Source organism: Chiloscyllium plagiosum, unplaced genomic scaffold (genome assembly GCF_037043375.1).
Source record: "Chiloscyllium plagiosum isolate Xiang-an unplaced genomic scaffold, Cpla_swu_hap1 HiC_scaffold_47, whole genome shotgun sequence".
NCBI classification, from domain to species: domain Eukaryota; kingdom Metazoa; phylum Chordata; class Chondrichthyes; order Orectolobiformes; family Hemiscylliidae; genus Chiloscyllium; species Chiloscyllium plagiosum.
The window spans coordinates 5,581,966-5,600,454 of record NW_028270185.1 but is presented as its reverse complement, the minus strand read 5'-3'; the positions used below and the strand labels follow the sequence as shown (position 1 = coordinate 5,600,454).

Below are 18,489 nucleotides of genomic sequence, written 5' to 3'. Positions count from 1 at the left end.
AACTCAAGGGCTGCAGACATTTATTAGAGACAGCTGCTCCACAATACGCGGTTAGACACAGAGTGGTGACAATTCAAGAGCACTCCCCCATGGGAACAATCAATTGAACAGGAATAATCATCATCCCTGGTCAAACCCAGGCACATAATTGTATGAAAAAAGTCAATATTAAGGTAACACTATGAATAAAGGCTTCATACAAAACTAATTTACTTTTCTTTATCCAGTGAAACTAACTAACATGTGCAAAACATTCACCTTCAAAATGGGGAATATAACCAACAGCCAATTACAATGCTTTCCAAAACCCTGTTTAGTTTTTGACCAAAATAAAACCATAGTCTCATCACCTAGATTGTATACTCCTGTGTGTCATCCAGCATTTAAAAAGAGACTATTATTCCAGCAATAAAAGAAAGGCAGCTCCTATGAGGCATTATTGTGTACAAATACAGTCAGAACAATACAGTACAGGTGGCAGCTATTTGGCCTATTGAACCTGTGCCAGCTGTGTCAAAGAGCAATCCAGTTAGGTTTGTTTTGCCCTAGCCTTTAAACTTTATGATTGTTAATACGAAACCTTTCACTACCAAATCAATTTCCACCATGTCAGGCACATGCTCCAAATCTCAACCATTTGTTGCTTAAAAATATTTTATTTCGTGTCGCCTCTGGCTCTTTTTACCAATAGCCTTAAAACACTGTCCCTGTTTATCAATCGTTCAGCCTTGAGTAACACCATTACCATTCGAAACAATCCTTCAATTCAACTAGTGTTCATGCCAGTGAGTATACCAGTTGTCAGTGTGAATGCTCCACTTAAGCCTCCTCCTCCTTTTTCTCATCATTGTAAACTTCTATTCCCTTCTCTCTCACATGCTTACCTCACCTCTAGTTAAATGCATCTACTGGGCATTTTTGGGCTGAAAGGCCTGCTTCTTTTTCATATTTGCTTCCTAAAATATCAACCACTTCCTGTGGTAGCAAGTTCCATATTCTCACCACTCTCTGGGTAAAGATGTTTCTTGCCAATCTCTTAGTGATTACTTTATATTGGATGCGGTTTAGCTATGTTCATTCCCATGAAAGGAAAATGTTCCCTCTGCGAAGCCTCTGGTCAACAGCGTTATGTGAATCCGTCATGATTTTGAAACCTCTATCAATTCTGTGTCTGGGGTCAAAGGAGAGCAACTCCAGCTCCTCTTATTGAAGCTGAATTTAATCCCTCACCTCTGGAACGGTTCTAGTTAAATAGAATCTGTGTAATGCAGATTGGAATGGGCAAACTGGAACATGCACCTGCAATAGGAGACTTCAATCAAGATAGAAAGGATTTAGAGGGGATTATACTCTATTGTAGTATCCAGTTAAGTAACACTTATTAATGTGGCTAATGATGCTCTGCAATGCACACTTTAGGGCTGTAAGCTCTGACACAATCTAGGAACTGAAATGCTTCGAGAAAATCAAGAAGAGCGGTAATCTAACTATATAAAAGTGTTGAAGAGGAGTAGATGATGATAATAAATTAGACAGTGAACTGTATGACCCCAATTAAAAGACTTCAAGAGAAAGATTGGAGGAAATTCCTCCTCTTTCCACATGAAATTGCAGAACACAGTTCTCCAAAACAAAACACTTGTCAGTTGAGCATCTGATTAGGAGAGTGTGGGGTAAGATTAATGAGTATAATGATTACCCAGAGACATGTATACAGAAAGAAAACAAAATGCTGTTGGTTATCATGGCCCCTGATAAAATAACAAACAGTTAATGCTGTACTATGAAAAGTAACAGGACCACAGTAAGTAGTAATATAGTGGCCAGACAAAGATACGTAAATCAGGGGCATTGCTCCTGTACTTGGATCAGTCATGATCATCCTCCATCCTAGTAACCCCTCCAAGTCTCTCTTTAATCATTTCCCCTTCAATCAATTCTTACATTATTATGGTGGGCTTGGTTGGGCCGGCCAATGCAGCTGCTCACAACAGCTAAATCATTGACAGATAAAATTACACTTTTTCTTAAAAGGTGACCACAAGAAGCTAAATAAGATACTGAGGTGACTGTCCATGGGAGTAATGGATACACAGGCCACTTCCAGCATATTGCAGTCAGTATCAGCCTTAAGTTTTTAAGCTAACGATTACAGACAAGCAAGTCTCCCTCTCTTCCTGAAACAACAGCCGATGCAGAAATTGAAAGCTTCACTGAGAGGTGCTGTGTTTCTGCCGCATTGGGCTTTGTCAGAGTCCATTTACATTGCTGCCAATATTTGATGCTTAATCCAACTACTGACCTTGAGCTCCTTTCACTACAGATTGGGCATCGAGTTACTCCGGTAGATAATATTTGCTGCTATTATTTATTGAGTGCTGCTGAAAATCAATCCTCCAGCAGAACTGAAATCAGACTGGGGCAACTGATATCCAACAATGCAGAGACCCACTTCAGTGCCAATCCTAAGGGTTTTAGCACTGCTGATTTGCCAGAGGGGATAAATCTAGATTTTGTTTTATGCAGCTTCAAGTCCCAGGATATTCAGTTCAGAGCAGTTGATGTGATGCCACTATAGCGATGTATTGTGTAACGTTCGCTTGGACTAGTCTCAGGTGACGCTCTCCCAGAGGTTTCAGGTTATCCTACACTCTGTTGTCTCACAATAGTGACATTATTCTCTATTTCTCTTCACACAGACACAGACTTTCAGGAAGCATGGTGCGCACGCACATGTGATGCAGGTCTTTATTTGTAAACAGGTAAAACAAGGGTCTGCAGGGAAAGGGATTTAAACGTTGCAAGGACTTAAATGTGGACGACACCAGATTTCCCAGCAACATGGAGATTGCTTAAAGTTTTTTTTTTTGGAAATACACCTAACACAGAAGATAGTGACGCCGTGAGTGAATGACAATCCACATCAAGGGCACAGGTGGTGCCTAAACCAGTCCTGGTTTGCCAGCTGAAGTGAGAGTAGATCTGTATGTTAAAATTTAAAAAGCTGCCCAATATAAATATCAGAGTCAGGTCATCTCCCTGGAGAGTGAAAATTATTTAGGAGCCTTTATGCCATGATGGACTCAAGTGGAACTGGCCAAAGCCATTTAATGTTGGCAACGTCACTGGTCTTGTAATCTGGAGGCCCAGGTAAATGCCAATGGGGACATTGTCGTAGAACAGTTCGGCACAGAAGGAAGCTCTTCAGCACAATGTGCTGGCTCTTTCCCACTACAGCAGTATTTAAGTTCAATTAACCAATAACTTAAAAACAAATTGAGGATATAACTTAGTAATAGTACCACAAAGCTAGGTGTTGTCATTAAAAACCGTATCAGGTTTAGGAAGGAAATCTGTCATTCTTACCCAGTCTAGGTTTTCATAGAACAGGAGTCACTGTAACACAGTTACTCTCGCCATCTCAGAGGGCAGTTTCGAGACAAAAAAACTGTAGATGCTCGAGTCCCAGGTAGACAGGCAGGTGGCTGGAAGAACACAGCAAGCCAGGCAGCATCAGGAGGTGCAGAAGTCAATGTTTGGATAAGGGTTACATCCGAAAAACATTTGATTTCTCCACCTCCCGATGCTGCCTGGTTTTGTGTGTTCTTCCAGTCTCTACCTGACTATTTTGAGGTGGCAAGCAAGCCACTGAATTTAACAGCAAACACAGATGGGCAATAAATGACAGTCTTGCCTGTGACACCCTTACCTTAAAAATGGAGAACAAAAAAGGCTCTCTGAATTAAACAAGAAAACTTTCATTCCAATCACAGGGGTTGAACCAGCTTTCCGAGGTGGAAAGAGTTTAACCCTCACTTTCACACAATGAGTGGTCAAATGTTTAATTTGCTGCCTGATAAAGTGACAGATTCAGATTCAAATCCTTGAAGGAGGAAACATTGCAAGGATATCGGTGAGCAAGGCAGGTGAATGAATGGGTTTGTCTTCAGTAAGAGCCAGCACAGACTAACTGTGCTGAATGGCTTCTTTCTTTGCTGTGCAATTCAATGACAATGTACTTTATGCTCCACTGGGTTCCTTGCAATTGCTATTTACTTGAAAATCCCTACAGATCAATATGTATAATGTATTACTGGTTTAGCAGGTGAGCCCTGGACCACACTAAATCTTCAGCCCTGATGTTAAGAGATTAGCTTTAATAATTTAGAGATGTAAATCAGGTTTTGACTATGACATTTAAGGGCTCCTGTAGTGGATCCTCACTTTGTAGAAGTTCAAACTAAACAGAAGACTACAGCACAACTGCACAATTCTCATTCATCTGTTGAGCTATGCTCCACAGGACTGTATCTGTTCTATAGCATTTCCAAGGCCCAGCTAAATAGAGGACTTGTCTAGAATTTCATAAATTCAAGTATTGTGAAGAAATGGTGGAAATAGTAGATTGGTATTTTGAGTAAAATAGAACCAGAGTTGCCGGAAATCTGAAACAAGCAAAATCGGAAATTTCTGGAGGAATTCAGCAACTCAGACAGCATCTGCAGAGACAGAAACAGAGTTAACCTTTCGAATCCTATGGGACTCTAAACGTTAACTCTATTTTTTCTCCGCAGAAGTGTTTTGAATTCCTGATGTGACACTTCAAAATATCAAAGCTGCTTTCAGATTGAATCATACCTTCATACGCTTTGGCAACATTGACCAGACTGGACCATTCCAATTCAGACTCTGTGTCTGGCAGAGGCATCAGTCCTGGATCAGTACGACGCACAGGAATTCGGTCACGGACATCAGTCAAGGACAGCTCAGAGGCAGACATGTTTGCTGAGTGGTAGAAACACAAAACAGAATTTAATTCCAAAGTTTGAGGGGGAAATTGCCAACAGACCAGGAAACAACTGCTCATCAAAATACATCTTTTCCCAGCGTTTCTGTGCTGACGTGCAATGGGTAGTTAATGAGTGAAAAAAGTGTGGCTCAAGAAGAGAGGCCACATTGCATCGAGGTATTATGACAACTGAGAGGAGAATTAAAAAGCACAGTGTGAAAGATACAGATACATAGGTCTGTGTTTAAAACCTCCCAAGGGTGACATAGATCTCTTCAATCTAATTAATTCTCTCTCTCATCCATCTTTCTCTTCTGTTCTCAAAGGCCTGTGTTCACAGAGCAGTGAGAAAAACAGTTCACTTCACAGAATCCCTATAATATGAAACAGGCTCTTCCGCCCAACAAGTCCACTCCGACCCGCGAAGAGTAACCCACCCAGACCCATTCCCCTTACCCTATATTTAACCCTGACTAATGCATCTAAACTACACATCCCTGAACACGACGGGCAATTTAATGTGGCCAATTCACCTCACCTGCACATCTTTCAATTGTGGGAGGAAACCCACGCAGACATGGGGTTCTATTAATTTAAGGCATGCATTCTGTCCAACATTTATTGCCCAGGGTGGCACGGTGGCTCAGTGTTTAGCAGCACTGCCTCACAGTGCCAGGGATCCGGGTTCAATTCCAGCCTTGGGTGACTGTGTGGAGTTTGCACATCCAGATATGTGCAGGTTAGGTGAATTGGCTATGTTAAATTGCCCACAGTGTTCAGGGATGCGTAGGTTAGGTGTATTAGTCAGGGGCAAATATAGGGTTGGGGAATGGGTCCGGGTGGGTTACGCTTTGGAGGGTCAGTGTGGACTTGTTGGGCTGAAGGGCCTGTTTCCACACTGTAAGGATTCTAATCTAATGCTATTCATTTGACTGGGGAAATTCAGTTGTAGATAATACATGTCAAACTGCAGTTTTGACACTTGCTGAAATGACCAAAACCAAAGAGAAAGAACAGGCTATAATGGATCCATCCGCTAACATGTGAAGGGAACAATCCCGTTAGGCATTTCACAGTGAGAATGTTTTGAGGAGAAATTTAATTGAGGAGTCAACAAAAGATAACGAATTATCAGTTACAAGTTCACAATTATTTTATAGACATACATAAACACACCAATACAATGAAAAAAAATTCTAAAAATCTACAATTAGAAAGAAAGATCAGAAATTAATGGAGATATTATAGCCTAGTTTACATTCTTACATTTCTTTTCAAGATTTATTGCTGCTGGAGGCTGGGTCAATCTGCGTGTGGGCAGTGTTTGTGAAGGGTATGTGCTGGTGAAGATCACATCGTTTGGCAGTGCCTGGTCAAGAGCTGCAATCTGGGAACTGGACAAACCGACTTCCCTCCGTCCACTGCAGATGCTTTCATCTGACAGAGTCCTCTGCAGTGCCTTTCGTGAAGAATGCTAGAGAGAAGCAGAGAAGTTCCTTTATTTAAGGAAAAGATAAAAGGAAAAAAAAAGTTCACGGAAGCTATAATGTTTATGCGTGTTTTACAAATCACAGAGGATTTCAGACCACTGACTGTAGCCAAATGTCCTGAATCACACTATTTCCACCATAGCAGTGCAGCCTGATACTTAAGTTCTAAGAATCTACATGTGCTCTTTCGGATGTCTGGGATCATTCAGGCAGCTTTTATTGTGTAAACGGAGTGGCCCAATGTTCCACATAGTCTCCATCAAACCAAACGATATCAGGTTGGATTCCCTTGTAGTGCGATGGTTAAGATATTAAGGGCAGAAAGAAATTATTTCTGCTGGTTGGCAAGTATAGGATTAAAAAGGACATTTTTAGCCAAGTTTATATCACTAACATTTGGAAACATTACATAATTGGTGGCAGAAATGTGGAACTCTTCCATCAATAGGAGATATTGGATGTAATGCTAATGTTACCGGAGATAGATTTTAATCAACAAAAGCTATGAAGGGATATGTGGCACAGTAGGGTAAATGGAGTTGGGTTGCAGATCAGCCAAAATCTCAGTAAATAAGAATCTGAGGAGCTGTTTCGAAAGTTCAGATGATGCCAATCTAGACAGGATTGTGACTTGGGATGACTGTGGTCGACTTACTTTCAGAAATGGAATAATCTGTGGTAATTCACTGAAGGAGTTGTGCAGGGAGCTGGAACAAAAATCCATATCCCATCACTTCACATCACAACATGTGCCAAAAGTACAAAGGTAACTTGTGCGTGACTGACTTTCTTCCCAAGCTACGTATTCCCATCTTATTGCTGTACCTCATGGACAACAAGAAAATGTGTATTTCAGAATCCACCCAATCACCATGGCTGCCCAAGGTAAAACATACTAGCATTTCTTTATCTTGCTCCGGCAAAGGGTTGTCCAACAAAATTAGCTTCTTTAAATCTTCTTCAAGGGTTGATTTGTGGGACTTGCGTGGTGACCGGAGGTCTCGGAGTGAAGCTCGCAACCTGGGCTGCCCAAAGACATTTGTAGAGACAACGCTGGAAGTCCTAGGAGAGAAAACAGGAAGCGGCTAAGACAAACAATAAACATCTACATGCCTGGGATATCGCGTATGTCCCTGGATTACATTCATTTCGCTCTCTTTAAACGTACAAAGAATGAGTTAGAAAAAACAAAAAGACATGTAAACAATGTGTGTGCGTTTTCCCTCTTGCCCAAGAAGTTGTTTTCCAAATTGGGATTCTTGGAAGTCTGGAATGTCATAAGATTTTATCTCAATTGATTTACTGTTTGCTTTGAAAGTTGGCTTTCCAGGACTATGTCAAAAAAGGGGCACACTTCCTTCATTACCCCACGAGAGATCTGAAAACTGTTGTGATGGCATGAACTCATGTCGCTGGGCAAAACACTAAACTTATGAACATGAAGCATGGAACTAGAAAAATGTCATTCAGCTGTCAAACCAGTTTCTTGCACAACCATGTACAATCTGCCCCATCGTGAACTCAACATTCTTTTACTTAATCTTCCAAGTAAAGGTATTACAAAATTTCTACTTGGCCTAAAGGGCAGTCAAATGAGGTTCCAGGACATCTATTCAGCTTTAACGGCTGGTCAATCCCAGGTCAGTTGCTTGTGACAATTGTTTTTTAAAATTGGTTTCTGAAACTCTCAGCATCTTTCAGAATGGCTGCACCTCCCCTCCACCCGCCAGCATGTGTTCTCTACTCCAATTCACAATCCTGCAATTCATACTGGATATTGTGCAACACGACACGAAGTACTGGATTAACTGTAGGCAGTCCCCAGCTCTTCACTAAAGACAGACAGTGTGCGTTGATACTGCACAACACTCACGTACACTGCTGCCTCACAGCACCAGGGTCCCAAGTTCAATTCCAGCCTCACATGACTGTCTGTGTGGAATTTGCACATCCTCCCTGTGTCTGCGTGGGTTTCCTCCGGGTGCTCGGGTTTCCTCCCACAGTCCAAAGATGTGCAGGTCAGGTGAATTGGCCATGCTAAGTTGCCCACAGTGTTAGGTGCATTAGTCAGAGGGAGGTGGGTCTGAGTGGGTTACTCTGCGGAGGGTCGGTGTGGACTGGTTGGGCCGGGGGGCCTGTATCCACACTGTAGGGAATCTAATCTAATCAAATCTAATCATAGTTTATATTCTGACTCACATCAGGTCTGAGTGCCCCATCACCTCCACGGTCATTGACCTACACTGGCTCCAGATCCAGTCTCACTTTCAAATCCCTTCATGGTCTCAAACCTAATTCTTTCACATCCTTCACCAATCCGTCTACAAGGAGAAAGTGAGAACTGCAGATGCTGGAGGTCAGAGTCGAAAGCGTGGTGCTGGAAAAGCACATCAGGTCAGGCAGCATCAGAGGAGCAGGAGAATCAATGTTTCGGGCATAAGGCCTTCATCAGGAATCCTGATGAAATGTCGATTGTTCGGATGCTGCCTGACCATTTGTGCTTTTCCAGCACCACACTCTCGATGTTCCCTTTAGAACTCTGCATTCCCATCATTCTTACTGTGCATTCGCAATTTTCTTTACATTGACATCTATGACTTCAGCTACCAGAGTCCGAAGCTTCAGAGCTGCTTCCCGAAATCCTTCTTCGCCTCCTTTAACATCTCCAGTATTTGGTGACCTGTTCTAATCTCTCCATGTAGTTTGTGTCAAGTGGTTTGGATTGCTTTGCCATGTTAAAACCTCCTTTAATAGAGATGTGAGCTCTGGCTGAGTGAGCAATAGTGAAGCAGCCAGAATGAACATTTTCTGTCTGGAGAGAAGAAATTGACATGAAGCGTGTACACTGTGGGAGACCTTTTATATAGGAAAACAGGAAGCCCTTTAAACATACGATCAAACTTCTAACATGTGTTTGAAGGGACAAAAGCTTTGTCCACCCAGGACCGCTACACAGTCTGTGACAAATAAGCCTTTGAATGAGTACTACTGGCAAGATTTGCCACCATCCATCTCCAGGCCAAAGTATTCTAAACCCTTAGATCTCATGTGGCAGCACAAATTGGTTTTGATTTCTCCTGCTAACTCATTCTGATCTGAAGGGAAACCACTTGCAGATTCAGAATGTAAATGCTGTTGAATTTCTGCCCAATTTTGCCACATGTTGGTGATTAGATTGTGCTCCCTGTCGAGACAACACTGGGTAGCAGATGCCACTGAATAGGCGCAGTCAGAGAGATATCTTTATTAACTCTTTATTTTTGGTCTGTGCTAAGCATCAAAATCTTTCCCCAGCGCTGTGCTCACAACTAGTAACATTTACACCTCACACTCGGTGATTCTTTTCAAGGACCATGAAGAATTTTTAAAATTTTTTTTTAACCTTTTCCTAACTTTAATTTTTGCTTGAATAGGTTAGAAAGGAAGATCAAAGCCATTGCCTTGAGCACTCATTACAAACTCCATACACTCACCACCAGTCAATGCCTTCAGCTGAATTGGATGCTTCACAACCTCAAAGGCATATCAAACTGTGGATTTCAATTTTGACAACATACTCTTTCCATCCAAAAGGCAGTCTTTACTTACACCTCCCTTCCCCGTGGACAAATCCACTACTCGAACCCTCATCCACACTGTCACGCCCAAATGAACTTTTCCAATACTCTATTACTCTACTTATTTCACAAACTATAACTCTGGTTCTGCTGGGGGAGAAAAAGGCAACATTTTGTTTAAGCATTTTGTCTTGCAGGACAATTCACACAGAACAGTATTTAAAAATCATAATTAACTGGTGCATTCTTCACTTGCCGAACAATTAGTACTCTCCAAGACTAGGGAACACATTTTTAAATTGAGAGTAGAGAGATTAAAAAAAGACATGGGGGCAATTTTCTTTCCAACACAGAGGGTGGTTCATGTGTGGAATGAACTTGCTGAGGAAGTGGTGGATGTAGGTACAATTACAACGTTTAAAAGACATTTGGATAAGTATGTGAATAGGAAAGGTTTGGAGGGATATGGGTCAGGAGCAGGCAGGTGGGACTAATTTAGTTTGGGATTATATTCAGCATGGACCGGTTGGACCGAAGGGTCTATTTGGAATGGCTCTATGAAGAAACCTGATCTGTATTAAAGAGGAGGAGGATAACCATATCAGGAGAAAGGAAGTGAGGAGGCCTGTGATTTCTTGCCATTGAGAGTCCCTCCCAAAGCGTCCAGCTCTATTCATCTCACTATTAACCAATGCTGTTCATTTCCTTTCTTTCCCCAGAGACAACATTTTTCATTTGTCTATTAAACTTCATTTGCCATTTTGCATGATCTAAATCCTTTTATGAAATATTATCTGCGGAGATAAGAAGCTTACAAATGCTTTCAGGATTCAAATCATTTATGTAGATCAAGAAAAACAAGGAGTCCAGGAACTGAAAGTTGCAATAAAAATCTATTATTGTACTTGAAACTGGAACCTACTAGTAGTTTAGAAATGACCAGATTACATTCAGCGAAACATGAGCTTTCATAGATGATAATTGCAGCTTACATTTTTTACTCCCCATAAGGCCCCACCTTTGCATAAGTGAGGTGTTCATTTTGCTGCCACACCACTGGGCCTCTCACTAGTTTACACCTACATTCATTCTGAAAACATTCATTTAAGTTTACTCATAATTTCACCCTGCCCTAAGTTCGAGACTGCACTAATGTGAACAGCTAAGCACAAACCCAGGCCACAAATCCCAACCCCTCCCATGGACCTCTAATGAATTATTCCATTCGTGCAAACACAAGTGCTGTACTAGGCTGCACTGGAAGTGCCACAATTTCAGATTTTGTCAGTGAGATGAGGAAAGAACAGGGCAGTGGGGAAAGAGAGGGAAGACAACAGGCAACAAAAATTCTTGCTCGAGTACAGAGTGATCATGAAGGAAGCTTTGCTTCAGTGTACAGTACATGTTGGGGTGAAGGTGAGGCAGGGTTTGTTTATGATGCTTTTTACTGCTCAGCTACAATCAATGCTTCAAGGTGAAGAACGGGCAAGGAGTCAAGGCCTGCAGGTGGAATGACTTCCAAGAATAAATTCTTTGTAAGAACAAAGAAAACTGATATGGGGGTAGACAGCAGAATTGGAACCAAAAGGCCATTCCCATTCATTTCCTGAGTTTCACCTTTCCTAACACTCGCACCACGCAAACTTGAATATTTTAGACAAGCGATCATATCTTGGCTTCTGCCAGTACAGCTTTTGGGAAAATCACTAGGAGGTATGGAGTTGTGGCAAGAGTGAGTCACACACCATGTTTTTCTTTTAATTGTTATGTGGGGAAAGTATTCCAGCATTTGTCCAGCCCTTCCCTCATGTTGTTCAGAATGAAGTAATCAGATGCAATCCTATGGCCTCCCACTTTGGGCCACAGCATGTTAGCAACACCCTCTGTTGAATAATAAACTGTTTCACAATTCATTGTAACCATACACACCAAGTACAGAAACACTGGCTAAATTAGTCAGTGAAAGACAGCGAGGCAGATACGAGACTGGTACAGGTAGGCAGACAAGTGTCAAGGTGTGCTGGTTAGGGGGCCATCCCAGTTCTCCAAGATTAAGACATTTTCCCTAATTGTTTTAGAAGCTACACCGTTCCCTCATCACCACTGCTGCCACTTAACCCAGTCTCCATTACTGACAGGTGTCAAACTTTGAACAATTCGATACAACTGATTTATATACATTTGGCAGTAGAGGGGTTACTCCCATTCGTGAACTCGTCAAAGTTTTCAGATCTAAAATGCTAGCCTTTTAATAAAAACAAACTTCTATTTGGATCCAACGTCAAAGACAGCTAATATCTGAAGAGCCTATTAAACTGCAAAGCAAACAGAATGCAAAACAAACAAAATGCTGGAGAAACTTGACAGGTCTGTTTGACAACATCAGTGGAGACAGGAACAGAGTTAACGCTTAGAGCCTGACATGAGGAGTATTTTTTAGAACTTAACTCAGGACACTCTGTTGAGATAGCTCTAGCCAAATATTAATAAAAGTAGCCCTTAGTAAATGCCAGTAAGAACTCAAATGAAACAACACAAACAAATGTTAGTTTCTTTTTTCTGAGCTGCACTGGATGGTTTGTGAAAGGAAGCCAGTAGAAGCTGTTTACTTCAAGTTTAAAGAGCAGAGGATTTTAAAAAAAAGGCCATGACATCTAAAATGGCCCTCTCCAACAGCTGTTGGAAATCAGCACTAAATTCGAATGCATGCGCCTATCTGAGGTAAAAATTAGACCTGTTGCAAATGGGAGAGGAAGACTCACATCTGGCACTTCTAAAGTTCTCCCACTCTGAAAATCCAGCCCCGAGTCTTTACGTTTGGACCACTGCCCTGAACTGGACAGCTGCAGTTTTGGCTTCCCATTGCACTTTGGGAATGTGGACACTGTACCTTTATCAAGTGGTAGCAGCAGTTACTTGCTGCTAAATCAATGGTGCCGGCTTTCCTTTGATTTCCAAACAACGAAAGCACTTCAGGCAATTTAACCCCCTAGCTTCAGCCAGGACTTAAAGACTAGTTCTTTTGGAGTTAAACTGGGTTTTATTTATTGACATCAAACAAATAACTTGAGATTATTGACAATATGGTCTTATTATATGACCGCAGCATTCGTTCAGCAGTCTATTAGGCAGGAAGCAAATAGGACCACAGGGAGAAATGCAGACTGGCGCTCGAATATTAATGTGCAGGGTTTCTAGGATGCTGACTATATTAAGACAGAATGAGAAAGTCATGATTTTATCAATAACAAAAACATTGAAATCATCTGAGTGTACAGCATGCAGCCTACTCTATTTCCAGGTCAGGTACTGAGATTGAAATGATGTGAACTTATTATCAGACTAAGGAACAGATTGTCCAATTGCAGTCTGGCCAGTTGACATGCAACAATTTCCTTTAGGCAGTCTCCATCTGGACATTGAACTAAGGGGTCAGTCCTCTGCTTTTCACAGAAACCTCTGAAACTAGTCACATAAAATATCTAGATAGATGTTAGAAATGTATAAATGTATGCCTCTATGGATTCAACCTACTATCCAATACACTTGTACTCTCCATTTAAGTCAAATAATTGGTGCCAAGCTTATTAGATTCAGAACTCACATTCAAATACAGAGGTAGCACATTATACCTCCACGCCAAACGGCAATGAGTACGTAACTCTACAGAAAGAATTCAAATAATTTGAATATCTAAAAACAAAATTCCAGCAGTTATAGAATTTTTAACAAAATTAATGCTTTTCTTGGCACTACTGAAGAGCAGAGAAACTTTCTGCTAGTGTCTCAGCCAACATGTATCCCTCAATCCACAGAATTAAAACAGATTAACTTGCCACTTATCTCTGTTATGGGACTTTGATCGATTTCCTACAACAGCAGTTAAATTGCTAGAGTTCTTAATTGCGATTTTTGAGAAGATTTGTAGCTCAGGTTGAGGTTCAGGTTGTAAGTTTGCTCGGTGAGCTGGTAGGATTTTTCTCAGACATTTCATCACCATGCTAGGTATCATCATCCGTGAGCCTCCAGTGAGGTGCTGGTGTTCTGTCCTGCTTTCTATTTCGGTGTCTCAGCCTGTTAAGGTGGGTGATATCATTTCCGGTTCCTTTTCTCAGAGGTTGGTAAGTAGGATCCAAATTGATGTGTTTATTGATGGAGTTCCAGTTTGAATGCCAGGCCTTTAGGAATTCCTGTGCATGACTCTGTTTAGCCTGTCCTAGGATGGAGGTGTTGTCCCAGTGGAAGTGGTGTCCTTCTTCGTCTGTGTGTAAGGATACTAGTGATAGTGACTCACTGAAACAGCTACTGATGAACCTAAAGGACCCTAAACCGACAACCAGCAAAACTAATGTCATTTACAAAATACCATACAAGGACACTACATTGGACAGAGAGACAGAAAACTAGCCACCAGAATACATGAACACCAACCAGCCACCAAAAGATATTACCTACATGACCCAGATCAAACTTACAACCAGAGTTCTTAATTAATTACTGAACACTTTTGGCACCCTCAGTTTAGGAAATTGTAGGTACTGGATATTTCTTTTCACTTTATTATCTGGTTTTTACCATACGAAGGTAGGAATTAGGTTCTGGAGTAGACTATTTGGTCTCTCTGGTCGACTGCACCATTCGATAACTTCAAGGCTAATCTGACTGTAGCTTTCCTGCCAATTGCAGATACCCTTTCACTCCTTTAAACTGCCCTAAAAACGGTGACCCCACTACCACCACTCACTCAGGAAGAAAGTCCAAAAGACTTGTGATGTTCAAAGACATTTCTTCTCAGTTCCTTCTTAAATGGAAGATCTGTTACTTTTCGTCTGTGTTCTCTCATTCTACAGTCTTCTAGAAGAACTGCAGTGGTTCACAAATTTGGAGGTGCTGGTGTTGGACTGGGGTGTACAAAGTTAAAAATCACAACACCAGGTTATAAACCTGTTGGACTATTTGGAAGCACTAGCTTTCGGAGCACTGCCCCTTCAAACACCTGATGAAGGGGCTGTGCTCCAAAAAAAAAATTAGATTAGATTAGATTCCCCACAGCGACCCTCTGAAGAGGAACTACTTGGACCCATTTCCTTCTGACTAATGCACCTAACATTAAGGGCAATTTACCTGACCTGCACATCATTTGGACTGTGGGAGAAAACCAGAGCACCCAGAGAAAACCCATGCAGACATGGGGAGAATGTGCAAACTCCACACGGACAGTCACCCGAGGCTGGAATCGAACCTGGGACCCTGGTGCTGTGAGGCAGCAGTGCTAACCACTGAGCCACCGTGCTGCCCCTAGTGAAAACTAGTGCTTCCAAATAAATCTGTTGGACTATACCTTGGAGTTGTGAGATTTTTAATGTGTTTCACAAAGGCAGCTTACCACCTTAAGGGCAATTATGGTTGGGCAATAAAGTGTGGCCTAACCGGCGACACCCACATCCTAGGAAGTGAAAAACAAAACCTTGCCTTTCCCACACCCATATCACTTAATCCCAACTCCTACCCAACACACTGTCAACATCTTTTGGCAGGAATGGAAGATAATTCTGCCCCTATGTCTTACGAGCTGAAAGGAGCCAAGAGATTAGGACTATGGAGTCCAATTCGGAGTGAAGAAAATGAAACAACACTAAGCTGATATAACAAGCTTGTTGGGAATTCAATGAGCCAGCACCAGATGGGCTTCCTTCCTGCCGGGAGAGGGAGCAGCCTCAAGGGTTCCAGGTATGGGGCTAGGAAACAGTAAGGGTGAAATGAACTGACCCAAAAGGAAAAATAAAATGTAACCAATCAAGTTACCCTTCTCTCACTATTGGCCATAACAAGCTGTTTATGGTGATTACCAGATTAATCATAAGAGAAACTGACAAAAGACAGCTTCTCTTCTTTCCCCTGTAGTTGCCTTGTGAAAGTGCAAAGTAGTGGCTACACCCCAGGCAACGTTTACATCGTCCGAAACAACGTGGGTTTAATGAGCTGAATGACCTTCCTGTTCCATGTGTTCATAGAAAACCCCATCCTCAAACTCCTGAATGGGGACAGAAAAAAAAATTTAACCTGGTTTACAAAAAGGCAATGGTTCGAGTTTCCAAACTTGAACATCAAAATACACAATCCAGTCAGCAGAAGGCAGCAGTAATCCCCTCCCTCCTGCAAGCTGGAAAGACTGAGATGGAGGCAGAGTGCTGATTCATCAATAACTTCCTGCTTAAAGAATATTGAAGAACAACAACAAAAAATGTAATCCTCTTAACTATCAACAAATACAGAGGGAGGAGGAAGTATTGCTTCCCTCAAATCAAGGAAGAAAGACTAAGGTCCAAACTTCTGAATAAATTAGAATACACAGGAATAGGTAAAGTCAAATAATGGTATTTATTGGACAAGTCCTGACAAACCTATCCTAACAGTTACTGCAGCAGAGGTCAGATCAGTTTTCCTTCACCTGAATCCAAGGAAAGTGATGGGACCAGACAGTGCACCAGGCCGTGCACTCAGAGCACGTGCAGGTCAGCTGGCAGAGGTCTTCTCGGACATCTTCAAACTCTCTCTGCAGCAGGCCACTGTCCCTGCCTGTTTCAAGGGGCCATCATCATCCCTGTGCCTAAGAAGGCTCATGCAGCATGTCTCAATGACTACTGACCAATGGCCCTAACTTTGGCGGTCATGAAGTGCTTTGAAAGACTGGTCATGGCATTAATCAACTCCAGCCTCCCCACTACTCTTGACCACTCTAATTTGCCCATCAGACCAACAGATCCATTTCAGATGCCATATCACTTGCCCTTCACTCCCCCCTAGAACATCTTGACATCAAGAACAGCTACATAAGAATCCTAGTCATTGACTAAAGTTCAGCCTTCAACACTATTATGCCCTCGAGAACGGTAACTAAACTTAGTGATCTCAGACTAAGCCCCACTCTGCAACTGGATCGTCAGTTTCCTGACCCACAGGCCACAATCAGTGAAGATTGGGGATAATATTTCATCTTCACTAACACGCAACACTGGAGCCCCCCAGGGGTGTACACTCAGCCCCCTACTGTACTCACTGTTTACTCATAACTGTGTCGCCAAATACCAGACTAATGCCATTTATAAGTTTGCTGATAAAACCATCATAGCTGGTCGAATCTCAGATGGAGATGAAACAGACTACACAAGGGAGGTGGAAGACCTGGAAAAATGGTGCACTGAGATCAATCTAGCTTTCAACGCTAGCAAAACCAAAGGAACTCATTATTGACTTTCATCGGGATGTTACTCATGCCACCCCCCTACACATTAACAGCACAGAGGTGGAATGAGTGGAGAGTGTCAAGCTCCTGGGAGTGGTAATCCACAACAAGCTTTCTTGGACTCTTCATGTGGACGCACTGGTCACAAAGGCCCAACATCTCCTCTTCCTCAGGTAGCGGAGGAAATTTGACATGACGGTGAATACCCTTGCCAACGTTTATAGGTGCGCCATCGAGAGCATTGTCTGGATGTATCACTACCTGGTATAGTAACTGTACCATTCAAGATCGGAGATGGTTACAGAATGGTGAATCCGGCCCAGACAATCACAAAGGCCAACCTCCTGTCTATTGAATCCCTCTACCAGGCCCGCTGTCAAGGAAAGGCAACCAGCATTCTCAAAGATCCATCCCATCTTGGCAATGTTTTTCTCTACCATTGGGGAGAAGGTACAGAACCCTGAACACATGCACTAGCCGGTTTCAAAACAGTTTCTACCCTACTGTTGTTAGAATACTGAACGGACTCTCAAACTCTTAACATTCGCCTGTACTGTATCTGTATTTTTGTTTTTGCCGCTGTTTACTTATTATTTACTTATCTGTGCTACTTTTACTCTGTGATCTGCCTGTATTGCTTGCAAGACAAAGCTTTTCACTGTGCCTCGGTACACGTGACAATAAATTCAATTCAATTCAATTAGTAATGTCAACATTCGGGTTGAAAAGCTTCAAGCTTGAAAGAGGAAAGAATGTCCAAGAGAACAAGAAATTTCACAGTTCTAGGTCCAAGGAAGGAATGAATAAAGCAAGAGACTGCAATGATTCTGGTTTTCGGCAGTGATGACAGAAGTGGTAGAAAAGAAACATGCAAGGAGGAACAAGTTCAGAGAAACAACAACAATAATCACTCATGTGGGAGTGCTGAATGTGAATATCATCGATTAGAGAGCTGCTTTTCATCTTGCACCCATCAGGACAAACACAAGCATGTCACATTTCAAACGATAACAACAATTTATTCTCCAGGAGGAATGGGCTATGATTGGAGTCAATTTGCCAACTAATCCCTGCTGGAGACAGCAGCAAGGAAGTAGAGGCTCCAAATCTCCAGATAACTCATAAACACACAAAGATTGAACATTCCCTTTTCTTTTGCAGAGAATGGACACTTGTTAATAAATGCATGTCACTTCCAGCAAGCATAAATCCTTTTTCAATGGCAACTCTTAATCAGAGCTGACATTCCAACCAACCGGCACTTTATTCTCTGGTAGTAGAATTGAATGTAATTCATTATCCTCGTGTTTGTCTGATGACTGCAGGATGAAAAGCTTCAGCAATAAGCAGCAGTAAAACAGAGAAGTGAGAAAGACTCCAATGAAGAAATGCTTGACCCATCAGATA

General features: G+C 42.0%; 1 protein-coding gene across 5 annotated transcripts in view; it reads right to left on the bottom strand.

Moving 5' to 3' along the window:
- sipa1l3 (signal-induced proliferation-associated 1 like 3) overlaps positions 1-18,489 on the bottom strand; it is a 246,157-nt gene that overhangs the window by 15,345 nt on the left and 212,323 nt on the right. For all 5 annotated transcript variants that reach the window (XM_043680772.2, XM_087983905.1, XM_043680771.2 and 2 more), the window contains 3 exons: positions 7,176-7,341; positions 6,056-6,263; positions 4,639-4,785 (listed from right to left, as the gene is read on the bottom strand). In XM_043680772.2, the coding sequence (XP_043536707.2) occupies positions 4,639-4,785; positions 6,056-6,263; positions 7,176-7,341 (521 nt within the window). The remainder of the gene's footprint in view (positions 1-4,638; positions 4,786-6,055; positions 6,264-7,175; positions 7,342-18,489) is intronic.